Genomic DNA, 19,589 nt, shown 5'->3' on the forward strand with positions numbered 1-19,589 from the left:
AAGAAACCATGCCTGAGGAAGAGACCTAAGAAGTCTCGAAAGCTTGCATTTTAACAACATTTATTTTTGTTAGCCATTAAAAGGTATCATATTTGCTAGATTGCTATTTTGTTTTTCTCACTGAGGAACAATAAAACTTTTCAAGGTAAGAAACGTAATGGGTGGGCTGAGGTAGTAATTATTTCTATAGCGCACACATATTCCACAGCATTTTACATACAGTATTTGTCAGTAGTACTGCTCACACTCTATTGTGTCAATGTACTAAGCATTGGAGAAAGATAAAGTATAAGCCAATCAGCTCCTAAATGTCCCTTTTCAAACCTGGCAGTTAGGAGCTGTATTGTTGGTACTTTGGGCCCTAATAAGGTTAGCTCGGTAAGCTGTGGACATTACCGAGCCCCTGAGATGCCCCCCACCGCCCATCCTATAGTGGACCCCCCTCCCACCACTGCCGATTCCCCTCAGTAACACGCGATGGATGTGTAATGAAAACACATCCCCTCACATGTCTCCGCAGCAGGATAAATAATTTGATGGTTGCCAACAATCGAATAATTGCAAATATAAGTCATGGTTAGCAATACTCCTCACAGCACTGAGGTCATGGGTTCCATTTACACCATGGTCCTAACGTGTGGAGTTTGTATATTCTCCCGTACTTGCGTGGGTTTCCTCCGGGTACTCCGGTTTCCTCCCACATTCCAAAAATATACTGCTAGGTTATTTGGCTCCCAACAAAATTAACCCTAGAATGTCTGTGTGTGCATGTACATGTGGTAGGGAATATAGATTGTAAACTCCACTGGGGCAGGGACTGAGGTGAGTGTTAAAATATTCTCTGGACAGCGCTGCGGAATATGTGTGCGCTATATAATATAACTAGTAATAACATTCTCTGTACAGCGCTGCGGAATATGTGTGCGCTACATAAATAACTGGTAATAATATTCTCTGTACAGCGCTGCGGAATATGTGTGCGCTCTGTATATAATAGGTGATAATAGTCTCTGTACAGCACTGCGGAATGGGGGTTATTCTAGTTCATTCGTTCTGACAAAATCCTTCTTAGATGGACAAAACCATGTGCACTGCGGGTGGGGCAGATGTAACTTGTGCAGAGAGAATTAGATTTGGGTGGGGTTTTTCTTCAAAGTGAGATCTATATTGCAGTGTAAAATAAAGCAGTCAGTATTTTCCCTGCACAGAAACAAAATAACTCACCCAAATCTAATTCTGTCTGCACATGTTACATCAGCCCCCCTGCAGTGCACATGGTTTTGTCCATCTAAGAAGGATTTTGTCAGAAAGAATGAACTACAAAAAACCCCTATGTGTGGGCTATATAAATAACTGGTGATAATATTCTCTGTACAGCGCTGTGGAATATGTGTGCGCTATATAAATAACTGGTAATAATCTCTGAACAGCGCTGCGGAATATGTGTGCACTATATAAATAACTGGAAATAATCTCTGTACAGCGCTGCAGAATATGTGTGCACTATATAAATAACTGGTAATAATCTCTGTACAGCACTGTGGAATATGTGTGCGCTATATAAATAACTGGTTATAATCTCTGTACAGTGCTGCGGAATATGTGTGCACTATATAAATAACTGGTAATAATCTCTATACAGCGTTGCAGAATATGTGTGCGCTGGTAATAATCTCTGTACAGTGCTGCAGAATATGTGTGTGCTATATAAATAACTGATAATAATATTCTCTGTACAGCGCTGCGGGAATATTTGTGCGCTCTATAAATAACTGGTAATAGTCTCTTTACAGCGCTGCAGAATATGTGTGCGCTATATAAATAACTGATAATAATAATCTCTGTACAGCACTGCGGGAATGCTTCGGGCACGGTGCCTCGCTACGCTCCGCACACTATTTTATTCTCCCGCCACGCCCTAGTGGATGGTAGGGCATGAAATACCACCTGTCGGCACATGTCGGCTCAAATAACAGTGAAAAACTCATGTGCGCTCTATAAATAACTGGTAATAATATTCTCTGTACAGCACTGCGGAATATGTATGCGCTATATAAATAACTAGTAATAAAATTCTCTATACAGCGCTGCGGATATGTGTGCGCTATATAATAACTGGTAATAATATTCTCTGTACAGCGCTGCGGAATATGTGTGCGCTATATAAATAACTGGTAATAATATTCTCTGTACATTGCTTAGGAATATGTATGCGCTATATAAATAACTGGTAATAATATTCTCTGTACAACGCTGTGGCATATGTGTGCGCTATATAATAACTGGTAATAATATTCTATGTACAGCGCTGCGGAATATGTGTGCGCTATATAAATAACTGGTAATAATATTCTCTGTACATTGCTGTGGCATATGTGTGCGCTATATAATAACTGGTAATAATATTCTCTGTACAGCGCTGCGGAACATGTGTGCGCTATATAATAACTGGTGATAATATTCTCTGTACAACGCTGCGGAATATGTGTGCGCTATATAAATAACTGGTAATAATACTCTCTGTACAGCGCTGCGGAACATGTGTGCACTATATAATAACTGGTGATAATATTCTCTGTACAACGCTGCGGAATATGTGTGCGCTATATAAATAACTGGTGATAATATTCTCTGTACAGCGCTGTGGCATATGTGTGCGCTATATAATAACTGGTAATAATATTCTCTGTACAGCGCTGCGGAATATGTGTGCGCTATATAAATAACTGGTAATAATATTCTCTGTACATTGCTGTGGCATATGTGTGCGCTATATAATAACTGGTAATAATATTCTCTGTACAGCGCTGCGGAACATGTGTGCGCTATATAATAACTGGTGATAATATTCTCTGTACAACGCTGCGGAATATGTGTGCGCTATATAAATAACTGGTAATAATACTCTCTGTACAGCGCTGCGGAACATGTGTGCACTATATAATAACTGGGGATAATAGTCTCTGTACAGCGCTGCGGAATATGTGTGCGCTATATAATAACTAGTGATAATATTCTCTGTACAACGCTGCGGAATATGTGTGCGCTACATAAATAACTGGTGATAATAGTCTCTGTACAGCGCTGCGGAATATGTGTGCGCTATATAATAACTAGTTATAATAATCTCTGTACAGCGCTGCGGAATATGTGTGCGCTATATAATAACTGGTGATAATATTCTCTGTACAGCGCTGCGGAATATGTGTGCGCTACATAAATAACTGGTAATAATATTCTCTGTACAGCGCTGCGGAATATGTGTGCGCTATATAAATAACTGGTAATAATATTCTCTGTACATTGCTGTGGAATATGTATGCGCTATATAAATAACTGGTAATAATACTCTCTGTACAGCGCTGCGGAACATGTGTGTGCTACAGTATATAATAACTGGTGATAATATTCTCTGTACAGCGCTGCGGAATATGTGTGCGCTACATAAATAACTGGTGATAATAGTCTCTGTACAGCGCTGCGGAATATGTGTGCGCAATATAAATAACTGGTAGTAATAATAATAATAGTATAGTGTGTATTTTGTAGCCACTAACTGTCCTTCCATTACAGGTTTGGTACCACAAGGATTACCCGTTACTACAAGTGGGGAAGTTCACGTTAAACAGGAACCCGGTGAATTATTTTGCTGAAGTGGAACAAATCGCTTTCTCCCCACATAATATGGTCCCTGGGATAGAGCCGAGTCCGGACAAAGTGCTGCAGGTAAGATGCCAGTTACTACCTGTGCCACCATGCATGGTATATCTGATGTAAGTAGTGTGCCCATGCCTGGTACGGTATTTATATGTGCATTAATAATGGGGCACTGTGTGACGGGCATTACCAGTATATCATTGGCAGAGCTCAGTGCAGGTATGGGGGCCCGCACTGCGGAATGGCCAGGGGTTGGGGACCATTGCACATATAGTCACGTGTTGGGCTACTACCACTACATACATGTACAGCTGTGTGGCCTACATACATGTGCATTGAGAAGCAGAGGCGTAACTCTGGGAGGCATTGGATTCATCTGCCACTGGGCTCTTGCTCCCAAGAGGGCACCTCTCCTGAAGCTGTCTATATCGCTACTGTGGCTGACTCTCCCTCCTAGCAGGACCATAGATGTCACACACTGTTTAGACATCATTTCTATAACACACATACATACATACATACATACATACATACATTTATTCATATATGTGTGTAAAGGGGAAGGGGGGGGGGGGATTTGCGCACCAATATTTATCTTGTCTCCAGACAACTGGGGATGAAGTTACGCCACTGCTGAGAAGGATGGATTGCTTTAGATCTGTGCCTCCGTCTAAACTGCAGTGTATTAATAAAGCAGCCAATATTTGCCCTGCACAGAAACATATAACTCCTTCAAATCTAACTCTCTCTGCACATATTACATCTGCCCCACCTGCAGCGCAGCATGGTTTTGTCCATCTGCAAAAACTGCAGCCTTGCCCAATATATACTATAAGCACAGAAATAATTCAGGTTGGATCGGGCGGATGCGTGAGTGGACGTACCGGTCCGAACGGATCGCTCACTCTTTCGGTGAGCATGAGTCCGCCCACAGAACATCCGCACACGGTCGGTGGAATACGCCAGCAAAGCTAGCGTGCTGGGATGGATCTCAGCCTTTTCGCTCGTAGACTGAGTGTGCCTCTCCGATCGGAAGATGAAGCGTATGGCCAAGCACGGTGGCATATGCTTCACATATATGGTCCAGCAATTATTCCATTTGAAGTTACCTTCTAACAATTACCAAATTATCCTAAGTTAGATTTTTTGATTGCTTTATATGACCTCATTTGTCTCCCTTAATTATCTACAATGTACAATCTACTGTTGTCCTAACATGACAGGCACACTTGCATTAAGGGTTGTAAGAGACCTAATTCCACATATTCCAACATGTGTATTTGGGCTACCAAACAATGCAAACAATCCTACCTTGGAACGGTGGTGTAGAAAGTGAACCTCTCAATGTGTATCTGGCGTGTGTATGGCTTGCGGTTACTCAATTGGGTAATTATAGTAAATTGCCTGCAGCATTGCTTAGTATTTATTTATTAACAGTTTCTTATATAGCGCAGCATATTCCGTTGCGCTTTACATAGGGGACAGTGATACAACAAAACAGGGTATTTACAGACAGTCAAAAGGTAGGAGGGCCCTGCTCACAAGCTTACAATCTATAGGGAAATATGCATTGATACATAAGGATAGGTACTGTATTCTTTATTCCATCGATTCCACCAGAACGCAAGGTTCTATGACTGGTTCTGGAATTTGATAAGCTTGCCTGAAGAGATGAGTTTTTAGGGAACGCTTATAGGTTTGAAGACTGGAGGAGAGTCTTATTGTGCTTGGGAGGGCATTCCACAGAGTGGGTGCAGCCCGAAGAAAGTCCTGCAGTCGGGAATGGGAGCGAGTAATGAGTGTGGATGATATTTTGAGATAAGAGAAGATATGTATGTTGGTGTAGTTTGGTTTATGGCTTTGTGTGTAAGTAAAAGAATTTGGTATTGAATACGGTAGAATACAGGTAACCAATGAAGTGATTGACAGAGTAGCTTTGCAGACGATGAACGTCTGGCTAGGAAGATTAGCCTTGCAGCTGCATTCATAATGGACTGTAGTGGTGAGAGTCTGTATTGGGGAAGGCCAATAAGGAGACTATTGCAATAATCAATGCGTGAGATGATGAGAGCATGGATTAGAGTTTTTGCAGTGTCTTGTGTAAGGTAAGGGCGAATTTTAAATATGTTTTTTAGGTGCATGTGGCATGATTTTGAGACCGATTGAATGTGGGATACAAAGGAAAGTTCTGAGTCAAGGATAACACCTAGGCAGCGAGCTTGAGAGGTAGGATTGATTGTCATCTTTTCAACAGCCATATAGATATCAGGTTGGTAACTACTATTTATTGGCGGAAATATAATTAATTCTGATTTTGAGATATTAAGTTTGAGGTGGCGAGATGACATCCAGGATGAAACAGCAGAAAGGCATTCAGAGACACGGCTCAATACAGATGGGGACAGGTCCGTGGAGTATAGGTAGAGCTGAGTATCATCCGCATACAGATGATACTGAAATCCAAAGGAGCTGATTAGTTTGCCAAGAGATGAGGTATAGATTGAGAAAAGCAGAGGACCTAAAACTGAACCCTGAGGTACTCCAACTGTAAGAGGTAGCGAAGAGGAGGTAGAATCAGAGAAACGAACACTAAAGGAGCGGTTAGATAGGTAGGATGAGAACCAAGAAAGGGATGTGTCTTTAAGACCTATGGATTGTAGTGTTTGTATGAGAAGTGTGTGGTCAACAGTGTCAAAAGCAGCAGAGAGATCTAGAAGAATTAGTAGTGAGTAGTGGCCTTTAGACTTAGCAGTGACCAGATCATTCACAACTTTAGTCAGTGCTGTCTCTGTGGAGTGTTGGGCACGAAAGCCTGACTGATGCGGGTCCATTAAGTTGTGCGAGTTAAGAAAGTGTGTGAGGCGAGTATAGGCAAGTCTTTCAAGTAGTTTGGAGGTGCATGGAAGTTGAGAAATGGGATGGTAGTTTGAGAGAGAGCTTGGATCAGAATTCTGTTTTTTTTTTCAGAATCGGAGTAATAACTGCTTGTTTGAACAATGAAGGAAAGACACTAGTAGAGAAAGAGAGGTTTCAGACTTTAGTTTAGATTGGGATGAGCACAGGAGACAGAGATTTACTTATTTGCGAGGGTATAGGGTCAAGAGGAGAGGTAGTAGAGTGGGAGGCAGAGAAAAGTGCAGATACTTCATCTTCATTTGTGGGATCAAATGAAGCAAATGCTTCAGAGGGCTCAGGTATGGAATTGAGCATATCACCAACTGAGTTGGAGCATACTTATTCATCTCTGATCTTGTCAATCTTATCCCTGAAGTAGGAAGCAAGATCTTGTACATGGATAGTGGTTGGTGGCTTGGGTGATGGAGGGTTGAGAAGGGATTTAAATGTATTAAAAAGACGTTTTGGGTTAGAAGCTTGAGCAGAAATGAGAGTTTAGAAATATGTTTGTTTGGCAGTTTCCAGGGCATAACTAATGTACTGGTAGATATTCTTATATGTAAAGAAATCCATTGGACTGAGATTTACGCCATTTACGCTCAGCTTTGCGTGAGATATTTTGTAGGTGTCTCGTTAATTTAGAGTGCCACGGTTGGCGTCTAGGCCTACGTGGAGTGTGGTGGGTAACTGGAGCCACTTCATCCAGGGCTGTTTTGAGGGTTAGGTTTAAGTGTGATACCGCCATCTCAGGAGTAGTGAATGCAGAAATAGGAGCAAGCTGTTGTTGCAGTGAGGAGGAGTACTTGAAAATTAATATCATTAATATTTCTGCGGGCTTGAGGTGGATTAAAGGATTTCTGTGTTTTTGAGTTAGAAGTACTAGAGGACAGCATGCAGGTGATAAGGTTGTGACCTGAGAGAGGGAAAGGAGAATTGGTGAATTCCGACACTGAGCAGTAGAGGAGTCAGTCCATTAGGAGAGGCCGAGAGAGGAGGTTAGAGAGAGTAGTTTGGAGGCATGAGCAGCAGATTTTGGGCTATCAATAGCAATGTTGAAGTCACCCATGATGATGGTTGAGATGTCAGCGGAAAGGAAGTGAGGGAGCCAGGCAGAAAAATCTTCCAGAAATCGTGTTGGCTGCCCAGGTGGGCGATAGATAGCTACAACATGCAGCGAGAAAGGAGTGTAAGTTCTGATGGAATGTACTTCAAATTATGTGAATGTGAGTGATGGAACCTGTGGTATAACTTTGTATGTGAAGGATTGGGATAGTAATATTCCAACCCCACCTCCTCTGCTGTCACCAGGCCTGGGTGTGTGTGTGAAGTGGAGAGCACCGTGTGACAGGGCTGCAGGGGAGGCTGTGTCTGATTGTGAGAGCCATGTTTCTGTTATAGCCAGCAGGTTGAAGTTGTTTGAAATGAAGAGGTCGTTGATGGATGTTAATTTGTTGCCAACAGAGCGTGCATTCCATAACGCACATTTTAGTGATTTGGGGGATGAAGGGAGGCATTTGATGTTTATGAGGTTAGCTGGATTACTATGTTCCTGAAAGTTAGGTGCCTGCGAGCGGGGCAAGCAGCTGGGGCCTGGATTAAGTGAAATGTCACCAGCTAATAGAAGCAGTAGAGAGAGATAGGTGTAGCTGCAGGTGGTTTGTGAATGTTGTTTCTGGCGACAGTTTGTGGATGTTATTGTCAATGTAGAGAGATATGTTAATAAGAGGGGTGTGGATAATGGAGGCAGAAATGTGTATAGAGGGCTGAGCTTCAGGGAGAGAGAGAGAGAGACTGATTTTGAGAGAAAACCATGGAGAGCGAAGCAGAGCAATATTTTGTAGTACATGGTGTATTTGAACAGTTATATAGGCCAAGAGTTATATTAGACTTGCAATAGTTAATACCAGCTTACTGGTGTTGCTCAGATAGTCATTTATAAACCCTACATATATGTGAGTGCATGCTGATTAGCACAGTTGACCATAGATTGCATACAATGCTATGGCATGCAGTGAAGTAAATGTTTTCAGTTGTAGAGTTAAGCTGGGTACACATATATACAATCCAACTGTTTGGCCGACTGTACTCCCGTCGGACCGTCCACAAACAACAGCCGATCACGCGCGTACACACCTGTACAATTTTACTTGCGACGTCCGATGTACTCCCGTCCAAACAGTCGCAAGAAAAAGATTGTACCACCGTACACACTCTCTCGATTTGGGCTTTTGACACGATATATATGAACAAAATTATCATAATGGGCTGGGTTAAGGGCATACCAAAACAAAGAGGCGTGAGTACAGAACCTAAACAAAAGTGACGGGGTACGCGTCTACTAAACTTCAGTATAGAAATGCCGGTCTGGTCCCGCAGTTAAATTTGAGAGGCACAAGCAGACAGACAATAGCCCTTAAAATGGCCAAGGATAATACAAGGCACAGTTGCTAATATTTCAATATGCATTACATAATGTGACACACACGGAGCACCAAACTTCTATAAAGCCGGGTAAGCGACTAGTCAGTTTGCGGTAGTCACCCTGCCAAACTTCTATAAAGCCGGGTATGGGAGTATAGTCAGTTTGTGGTAGTCACCCTGTAGTCGCATACCCGGCTTTATAGCAGTTTGGCAGGGTGACTACCGCAAACTGACTAGTCGCAGACCTGGGTCAGCCCTGCCTTTCCTTGTTGATATATATATATCTATATATCTATCTATCTATCTATCTATATATATATATATATATATATATATATATAGATATCTATAGATATATATAGATATCTATATATATATATATATAGATATACATATCTATATAGATATATATATATAGATATATATCTATATATCTATATATATATATATACATATATATAGATATATATCTATATATCTATATATATAGATATATATCTATATATATATAGATCTATATAGATCTATCTATATAGCTTGGAGGGGGTAGAGGGGGGAAGCTGTCCCCGGGTGCTGTGGGAGGAGGGGGGTCCCTGCGGCTACTGAGTGGAGATGGGGTACCTGTCAGCGGCCAGCCTGACACGGCGCTGCCACTGCTGTATCTCCCCCGCTGCTGTATCTCTTGCGGCGGATGGCGGTGTCGGCGGTCCCTCGGCGGTCAGTGTCGGCGGTCCCTCTGGCGCAGGGGAAAAGACCCTATGATTGCCGGCGCTGCTGTATCTCCCCCCGGCGGCCGGTCCTTGCGGCGGATGGACAGTCAGTGTCGGCGGTCCCTCTGGCGCAGGGAAAATAGTACTATTTCTTTCCCCTGCGCCAGAGGGACCGCCGACACTGACTGTCCATCCGCCGCAAGGACGGGCCGCCGGGGGGAGATACAGCAGCGCCGGCAATCATAGGGTCTTTTCCCCTGCGCCAGAGGGACCGCCGACACTGACCGCCGACACCGCCATCCGCCGCAAGAGATACAGCAGCGGGGGAGATACAGCAGTGGCAGCGCCGTGTCAGGCTGGCCGCTGACAGGTACCCCATCTCCACTCAAAATAGGGTCTTTTCCCCTGCGCCAGAGGGACCGCCGACACTGACCGCCGACACCGCCATCCGCCGCAAGAGATACAGTAGTCACCCTGCCAAACTGCTATAAAGCCGGGTATGCGACTACAGGGTGACTACCGCAACTGTAACTATTGTAGTTCATTATTTCTATAAAGCCGGGTATGCAACTTGTCAGTTTGTCACCCTGTAGTCGCATACCCGGCTTTATAGCAGTTTGGTGCTCATTATGTGCATGGCGCCACTCCTCCATATACACGGTGCTGCTGCTCCCCATACACTGCACCACTTCTGCTCCTGTGACCCCCTTACACTGCGCCTCTCCTTCCTTGACCTGGGGCTCTTCCTCCTGTGCCTGCACTGAGTGGGGAGACGGTAGATGGTGCGCAGGGCATCCGCATAGAGGGACTATGAGCCTGTCAGTCTGGTCTCTAGATCAAGTCTAGCAACAGCGCTGGTAAGAAATTATGTACAGTATCTTTTTCAATATATTTTTGTACTTTGTATCTTTTTCAGTTCTGCTTATATCATGAATCTTTGATATGTTTTCTGGGCTGCTTGCCAGTTATACAATGTAACTGTTTTATGGTTAGTTCTTCATTGGTTAAGCTTCTTACGGGAGTTAGCAGAGTTTTATCGGAGAGCAATATTTTCTTATTTAAACAGGTAATTTGGGGCTGTATTCTGGTAGCTTCTCTCTTAAAAAGACCATGTGTGAAGTTATTTTGTTTCATATATTATTTCTTATTTGCATATAGGCAGTTTGATTTAAGGTGTACATGTGAATGCATTAATTCCTTCTTTAGTAATTAATCCTTTGTCTGGAATAATTTGGCATCCATACTCAGTCATATGCAAATCCTTGTGTGTCATTCAATTATTAATTCCCTTCACTGGTGTGATATGAGTGATTATTTGTTACACAACAGTTGTTTCCAGCTATTAATATCTGTGTCTAGCTCTGTACGGGCTTCCACAGTTTTTGGAGCATAACCCGTCTACATAGAACTTTAGTCACCCTGCCGATAGTCATATATATATAAGTCAGCCGGCAGGGTGACTAAAGTTCTATGTAGACGGGTTATGCGTGTAAACTTTAGTCAGCCGGCAGCGCTGCTGCAGTCGCTCTCTCTGTGCCTGGATCTGGATGTGTCTGACTGGTACCAGTGCTGCAACCCCCTCTGGATCTAGTGGATCTTACTGACCGAGTCAAGGAGCAGCAGGTCAGTGGCAAACGCAGGATTTTCAGAAGGGGGTTTCCAGAGGGGCGGAGCAAAGCACGGAGATGGACACTTAGGTGACCCAGTATATGCCGGGTCAGTTAATGTATAATAGATAGACCAAATGTATATAAATAATAATAATAATGAAAAAAAAAAAAATATATATATATATATATACATACAGGGGCGTCAACAGCAGTGTAGACCCCTGGGCATAGCAATGTATTGGGGCACCTACCGATCCTCCAGCGGTAGGGGTGGGGGAAGCTTTGATGTCCCGCGGGTGGTAGGGGGTATTATATCAACCGCTCAGCATGTATGGCCTGGATCAGTAATTTCCACTAATTACCCCTTTACTGAACAGATGATGGGAGAAGGGGGCATTGGGCTGAATGAAGGGGCCCTGATTCATAACTTCCAGGGTGGTAGAGGATGTTTAATATGCAGAGGAGGGGTGTATAGTGGAGTGGGCTTATTATTCATAATTTTCTGGTGGGAGGACAGCTTGCTTGACTGCAGAGATCTCCAGTTCCCGGAAATAGATTTCTTAGATTTTAATGGAACTAAAAACTAGAGGATCCCACCAACCAAATGGTACTGGGGACTAGGGCATCAGAGTTCAGGAGGCAGAGCAATCTGCCAACGAGAATATAAAACGACATACCAGGTGTGTGGAGCTGGAGCAGTAACCAGCTACTGGAAGGCTGATATCTCTGGTTCTGGGAACAGTAGAGACAAGCTTCTAGTGTCCATCAAAGGGGGAGAGTCACAGCTTTTGAAACTTACCCTCAGAAAAACTCTAAGCCAGACAGAACCTGAAATATCTGACTGGGAAGAGCAATTAACAGGCTTGGATGGGTACCACTGCTTTGAAGTCAGATATCTCCGGTTTCCAAGGGCCGATTTTTAAAATTCTTGTACCCATGGAAAGAGGAGACCCTCAGCTTTAAGCCTAGGGCCCTTATACTCCTGGGGGGGTTTTCTGGGTACTCAGAAACCCCCCTGCGTGCGCTACTGCAGCAGGTCCCCTGTGTGAGGCATGGTAGTGTCCCCTAGTCATGTATGTGCCAGGGATTCATACTGTAGCTGCGGGCGAAGTCGCGCGACCCGGGCTGTCCTGTCCCTCCATGCCTATGGGTACAGTGTTGCTGGTGGGTGCGTGGTGCAGCTGCAGAGCTACTGTGTGAGGAGTCAGAGTTCCAGGGCTGGTGCAGGTTGGGCTTTTGGGAGTCGGGATTTTACTGGGGTTCCCAAACGCTGCATGTGTTGTTCCCTTTGGAAATTGAAGTTGCTGCTGTTTGAGGTCCATTGAAATGAATCTCTCTGAAAGCTGGGCTGCAAACAAGATGAACCCCTCCCTCCGCGCCGCTGGAGAAGACTGTAGTGCGCTGGGCGCATTATGTATCAGCCGTGGATGGGTTTAGCGGTAATTGTAATTGTGCTTGTAAAACAGTAATAATTCCACCCAGGGCCATTTTTAGCTATATAACAGAGGGGGCACGGGGCGACCTGCTGTATGCTGAGGGATAATTGATGCGGGCAGGACGATCCTGAATGCCTTTCCTGATGCTGTAAATCTACCTTAAGCTTCCCCTGCCGCTTCCTCCGTCTCAGGCTGTTAGGGAATTGGCAGATTTTTGGCTGATTTTATTAGAATTTTTTATGTAGACTGATATCCAGATTTTTGTATATTTATCTTTATTATGAGTCCACAATTGATTCTATTTGTGTCTGCGGCTAATGATCATTTAACCGCTGCTCTCTATATCTCTAAGCGGCTTCTTAAAGTTTAGACGCATAACCAGTCTATATGTGCTGTAGGAGAGATTATGCAGCTATGGAACGCCCACATGGGCGTTCCAGCTTTGGCAGTATAGTCGCAAGGACGGCAGCATATCGATCGAACGTGCGTACACACTGCACTTTTGTTCCGATATGAGGCCGTCCTGTCGGATGAAAATTAAACTGCAAAGAACCTTCGACCGACCGAGTTTGGACGGACAAGACAGTTTTTTGCCGTTTATCGCTCGTACGGGACAGTGTACACACATATACAATTGAACGGCTGTCCGACCCAGAACGGAAGAACGGCCCGACAATTGTATATATGTGTACCCAGCTTTAGTCCTGAATAAGTCCTGAATTTGTTGTATCATTACAGAACCCTTTTAAATAAACCCTTATAAAATAACCCAACAGCCTAGTGAGGCTCCCTTATAAACCACTGATCGCCTGATGCCCCTCACCACTCAACACCTTGAACCCCGTGACTTGTCTCCTCACAATTCCCCTTGTACCTGAAATAACCATTCAGAGTCAAGTAAATTTGGCGAATTAATTGGTCACAATTTATTAACTTGTTTACAAATTCTCTGTTACTTAATTTTGGGTGGCAAAGATAGCACTGCGGTCCACCAGCCCCTTATCAACTGAATCATGTAACCGCCTGGGAGACCGGGATCCCCTTCTCGCAACTGGCGACTTGTACCCGTGGGTGATCCCGTTTTGCCCCCCGACACCAGGCCTGGCGCCCTCCATTGGCTGGCCCGCAGTACTTCCGCCAACGCTAGGTCCTATGACCGTAGCCCGCCACCCAACCGTGACCCTGTCTCGCCCTGGGACCTACTCTATCTGGTTTCCTGTCCCCTGATGCCTGCCCGTGTCCTAATCCCCTGTTTACTGCTGTCCAGAAGTTTCTTGCTTGTTGCCGTGGTAATCCGGGTTGGGTTATGGGATGCTCAGATGGGTGTTAGTTGTGTAACATTTCCTTTGTTGACCGTATATACTTTTTGTAACTTGCCGATTGCCATCTGCCAATGTCTTTTATAGTTTTCTCTGAGCACCCTGCTTCGGATGCCGACGTGGCTGCTCCAATTCTAAAAGAGTGCGTGCCATAATCCTTTTCCTTCCTGCCGCTTGTTACCACGCAGCGCTTGAACAATGTTCTGAACTGGTAAATGGTGAGTGGAGTTGCGTCCGCATGATCTAGGAATGATGTGCCCTCCCCCGTTCTGTGCCCCAAGAAATCTTTTACCCGCTTGACTGGGCATGTTGTTGGGTTGCTTCCTTCCTTCAGCGTCACCCATTTTCCTTTCCCTTGCTGGTCCGTCTTGGACCTGTGAATTTTGCAGATCACCATTGTTTCGCTAATCGATACGTTGCTTGCCAACATGCCCGATGTCTTGCACCTCTTTGACGCGGCCACCAGCTCGCTCACTCTAAAAGCCCCGTAAAAAGCCATTGCAAAAGCCGCCCTCAGCAGCGCTGTTTCGTGTTCTCCCTTGCAAACTTCGCTCGCTGCCGACATGAGCTGTTCTAACATGGGCTCTGTAATGGGCCGTCTGGAGTCCGGTTCGGCTGGTCTTCGCCTGCCCCATCCTTTCATCATCCTGCTGATGGTAAAGTTCTTAGTTATGTCGGCTCTCCCCGACATCTTGGAGAAGAAGGCGATGCCGGCTAGCGCCACCCTTGCCTGCGCTCTGGATTTGCCGTCTTTGTACATGTCCCACAGAAATGCCTTTAGCGATTCGTTCTCCTCCCTCTTTTTCTTACCCTCTCTTGCTGGCGTTTCTCTATGCTTCTCCCACTTTTTCCAAGCTGCATTGTAGTTTCTCCATGTCACCGGCGCTAGTGACTCCCTCACCATCTTGTTCACCCCGTCTTCACAATCTGCCATAAGTGAGGAGGACAGGTTAGACCTTGCAGCTGAGCCTGCGGTGCCGCCTCCCTAAAGGCTTTGCATTTTCCCCGGGAGAGGGCGTCGGCTATTGTGTTGTCTATCCCAGGCACGTGCTTGGCGCGGAAGTTTATGTTGTTTTGTAGGCAACCCAAAACCAGGTGCCTGATCAGGTTAATCGCTGGCGGGGAGGAGGCACTTTGCTTGTTGACCGACTGCACCACCCCCAAGTTGTCACACCAGAAAGTTATCTCCTTATTGGCTAACCTGCTGCCCCACAATTCCACTGCTACTATTATTGGGAAAAGCTCCAATAGCAGCAAGTTCTTTGTCAGCCCCTCCTCTGCCCAGCTAGGGGGCCACAGCGCCGCGCACCATTCTCCTTCTAGGTAAGCACCGAAGCCCCATGACCCCGCTGCATCTGTGTATAGTTGCAGCTTCTTGTTGGGCACCGACGGTGCCGGCCAGATCCGTACTCCGTTGAATGTTTGCAAAAAGGTTTCCCACATGAGCATGTCTTCTCTAATTTCTGCCGTTAACGTCACCAAGTGGTGCGCCTTCTTCACCCCCGCTGTGGCCTTTTCCAGTTTGCGGCAGAAGATTCTGCCCATGGGGATCACCCTGCAGGCAAAGTTTAGTGACCCCAGCAATGATTGGAGCTGTTTTAGTGTCAGTTTCCTTGCCTTTGCGTGCTCGCTAATCTGCCCCAGGAGGTTGGACACCTTGTCTTCCGGTAACCTGCATAGCTTCTCTGAGGTGTCTATTTCAATGCCCAGGTAGGAGAGCCTTGTTGTTGGTCCTTCCGTTTTTTCCGTTGCTATTGGTACCCCGAATGTGTGGAATAGTGCCTGGGTGGATTTGAGCAGCTGCTCGCATCTATCGGTATTAGCCTGGCCGACCAGCAGAAAGTCGTCCAAGTAGTGTGCCATAGTCTTGCTGCCTGTTCCTGCTTCCACACACCAGTGCAGGAACGTGCTGAATTTTTCGAAGAAAGCGCATGAAATGGCGCAGCCCATCGGTAAGCATAGGTCAATGAAATAACTGCCTTCAAATTTGAGGCCCATGAATTTTTGACTCTGGGGATGAAGTGGAAGGAGCCTGAATGCCGATTCAATGTCTATCTTCCCCATGAGGGCCCCTTCCCCGCAGCTGCGCACTATTTTGAGCGCATCCTCAAAGGACTGGTAAGCCACGCTGCACTGCTGTTTTTCTATGGCGTCATTTACCGACCCTCCTGCGGGGTATGACATGTGCTGTATTAGCCTGAATTTTCCAGGCGCCTTCTTTGGTACTACCCCCAAGGGGGACACTACTAGCTGCTGTAAAGGGGGTTCTTGGAAGGGGCCTGCTATGCGACCCGCTTCTATTTCTTTAAACAATTTTTCTCTTACTATGTGGGGGAATTCTGTGGCTGATTTTAAATTACGCGGTATTACTGCGCCTCTGACAGTTCCTTCAATGGGTAACTTAAAACCGTCTCTGAACCCCTTTTCTAGAAACTCTGCATCTTCCTTGTTGTGGTACCATCCTAGCCATTTTTGCATGTTTTTCAGTTGTATTGGAGACGCTGCCTTACTTATTGCGCCTTTCCCCTTCCTTTTTGGGCACGGTGAGACCTCCTGCCTTCCTGTAGCATTCCTTTGCTGGGTGTCCTTTGCCGCAGTGTGTGCATGTGTGTCGGAATTTGCAGTACTGGCCCCTGGTGCAGTATGTGTTGTTGTACGCAAAGCATTTTCCTCCCGGTTTTTCCTGTAAACTAGGCCTCCCCGCCCGACTCCCCCAATCGCTGGGCGGTTCCTCTTCTTTGGGCTGTGTAACCACCAGCCATATTTCCACATCCTTTGCGCCCAATGTTAGCACTTTCCTCCCGCTGTGTTTCCTACGGAAGGCTTCGTCGTACTCCCTCCAGGTGTTTGCCTTACTGTTCTCCACCATGTCATGTATCATATTCATGTATTTTAAAACATTCATGTTTTCCCCAGGTCTGGTCTTAAGGTAACATGCTGCAAATTTGTACATCCCGCTTAACCATCTGTTGTATGTTCTATAAGCTGCCTCCGCCCCTGGGCCTTTGGTAGCTGCCAGCTCACTTGCCTTCCTGGTCTCCTTTGTCATGGCGAAGATGTCCACGTATTTACCAGTTTTTATATCCTTTACTACTGCGCTGCGTACACCCGTGTCGATTGTGGTGGATGCGCATGTAAGTGACTCCTGCGCATCTAGCTCCTTGTTCTTCCTCTTCTTCTCCCGTCCCTTACGGCTGCCCTTTTTCCCATTCCTGATCTGCCTGACCATTCTAAGGAGCTTGGCCTGGCCTTGGTTAGATGTGTTTGCATCGCTATCATTGTCACTTGAATCAGAGTCGGAGTCCGAAGACCCTGCGTTTGACTCACCATTACTCCCGCTTGTATTTCCATCTTCGTGACGCGTTTGGGACTCTTCTCCTCTTTGCTGTATTATTGCTCCACTCTCTTGTCCATCTTGATTGCCCGCCGGTGTCTGAAGGGTGCTTGGCACTGTGGTATTGCTGTCCGTTGATTTGCTTGTCTGTCCTGTAGCCAGATGCCCCTGGGCCTCCCCCCTTGGTTGTAGTCCTGTGGCTTGTCCTTGTTCCCTTTGTGGCGGTCGATCCATGGTCATAGTGTCTCTCTGAAGTGGGTACCCGCTGGGTGGCACTACTTGTTGTGCGCACTGCTGTTGGGCAAGCGATGGCTGCGCTGGCTGGTAATGCTGCCATGGCTGGGGGTAATACCCCTGCCCTGGGTATATGTTGTGGGGCTGGTGTGAATAAGGGTAGCGTGGCTCAGAATGGGTTGGGGCTGGGTAATGTGGTCCCTGGTAGTTGGCCACCTGATACTGGGGGCCTGGGTGCTGCGAAAGGTGCCCGTACCCTTGTTGCCCGTAATTGGGGAATCCCGGCTGCGGGGGGTAATTTGCTGCCTGGGTGGGGTATGGGAGGTTCCCCTGTGGGCATGGCGGGTGGATGGGAGGAGGCCATATATTTGCCGGGCTGCGCCCGAGGGCTTCAATGGATTGCTGCACGGGTAACGCGGGCGTGGGCCAGGTGTTGGGGTTGTGCCCCTGCGGAATGGGCGCAGACTGTGCTTGGGGGACCCGCCCCTGCTGCTCGTACGGGTGTCCCTGCTGTGGGGGTTGGATTTGCTGCAGGGGCTCAGTGGATTCACCTGCAGCCATAACTGGCTGCAAGTCGCTTTGTGGGGGCTGCAGGTGGGGGTTGCCTAGCAACTGGTTGTTGTTGGTGTAAGGGGCGGGATAGTGGGCTGGTCCGTTTTGTATGTGACCTCCCCCACTCCCTCCTACCTGCACTGCGTGCAGATATTGCTGGCTGGGCACCTGAATCCGGGGGGAAGGGCTAGGCTGATGCAGCTGGTTATACTGATGCTGCCTCTCATCGGATTGGCTGCTGGGGGGGGTAGGGTCCCATGCTGTAAACAGCTCTGGGGACTGCTGGCTGGGGATGGGTGAAGCTGCCCCCGGGGGAGGGTGATCTGCCTGGGGGTCCCTGGTGTGCTGGGCTGGGAGCTGGCGTTGGTGATTGCCATCTTCTCCCTCTGCCCCAGGTAATTGCGTGCTGATGTACTGGCCGCCAGCGGGGGAGCTGTGGGGGACGTTGAGCCTCCCTGCCTGCTTGTTACACTGCTGCAGGGGCTCAGGGGGAGTGCTGCGGGACACGGAGGCTGTGTCCCGCTGATGGAGCTCCGGGCGATGCAGGGGCTCGGTGCGGGCGCTGGGGGGGGCGGCGCCTGGGCTGGGGGGGGCGGTGGCCGGTACTTGTGATTGACTGCGGGGCTTGTTGAGGGCGGTGCGGGGGGTGGCGGGTGCGTGCTTGTCCCGGCGCTCCGGCTGCTCTGGCTCCCTTTCCGGCGGGTTGCTGCGAGCGGGGGCTTGATCCTGGTCTCGGCGGTGATTGGCAGTGTGGGCGCTGTGGGGAGCGGCGGCTTGCTGACCGCTGCTGCTGGGTGTCGGGTAGAGCGGGGACGGGCTGCTGATTACCGTGTCTTGCAATGCTGCTTCTCCCCGCCGCCGCTGGTCGCCGTCTTCCGCCTCTCCGCGTCTCCTTCTCTTCGCCTCTTCTCTGCTGGATTCTCTGGGTGCTTCCTCCGGTCCCCGTCCTGCCGCCGACCTCCGGACTGCTGCTGCTGGCCTCTTCGCCCTCTGCTGCTCTGCCGGTAAGCGGAATCTTGCTGGGGCTTCTCTGGATCTCCTAGGCCGGTCCATTGTAGTAGTAGTATTTTGCACAAAACGACGCTGCTGCTTGCTCCTTGCTGAGATGACTCTGAGTGTGCTGACCCCTGTCCTCCCCCCTCCTTAAGTATGGCTTATACCCTTTTTGCCCTAATCTGTCCCCTTCCCCCCCTGCAGCACCTATGTCTCTATTTTGTGGGACACAGGCTAAGTTTTTATCTTCATTCGCTGCTATTTGCAGCTCACTCTCTTTAAATGATGGATTCTGTCCATGTGAAGTCAATACAACTAATCAAAGCCTGAACAATCCACCCCTCCCCAATTACAAGGCAGGCAATAAAACTCCAATATAAACAAACATTCAAATAGCAGATTGCCAGCACTTGAATACAAATTAGTTT

General features: G+C 47.0%; 1 protein-coding gene across 1 annotated transcript in view; it reads left to right on the forward strand.

The window, feature by feature from the left end:
* The window catches only part of LOC146044982 (catalase-like), a 51,185-nt gene that overhangs the window by 16,367 nt on the left and 15,229 nt on the right, over positions 1–19,589 (forward strand). The window contains exon 8 of the mRNA XM_083163666.1: positions 3,574–3,726. Within this exon, the coding sequence (XP_083019792.1) occupies positions 3,574–3,726 (153 nt within the window). The remainder of the gene's footprint in view (positions 1–3,573; positions 3,727–19,589) is intronic.

Source organism: Crinia signifera, chromosome 11 (genome assembly GCF_055691185.1).
Source record: "Crinia signifera chromosome 11, ASM5569118v1, whole genome shotgun sequence".
Taxonomy (NCBI): domain Eukaryota; kingdom Metazoa; phylum Chordata; class Amphibia; order Anura; family Myobatrachidae; genus Crinia; species Crinia signifera.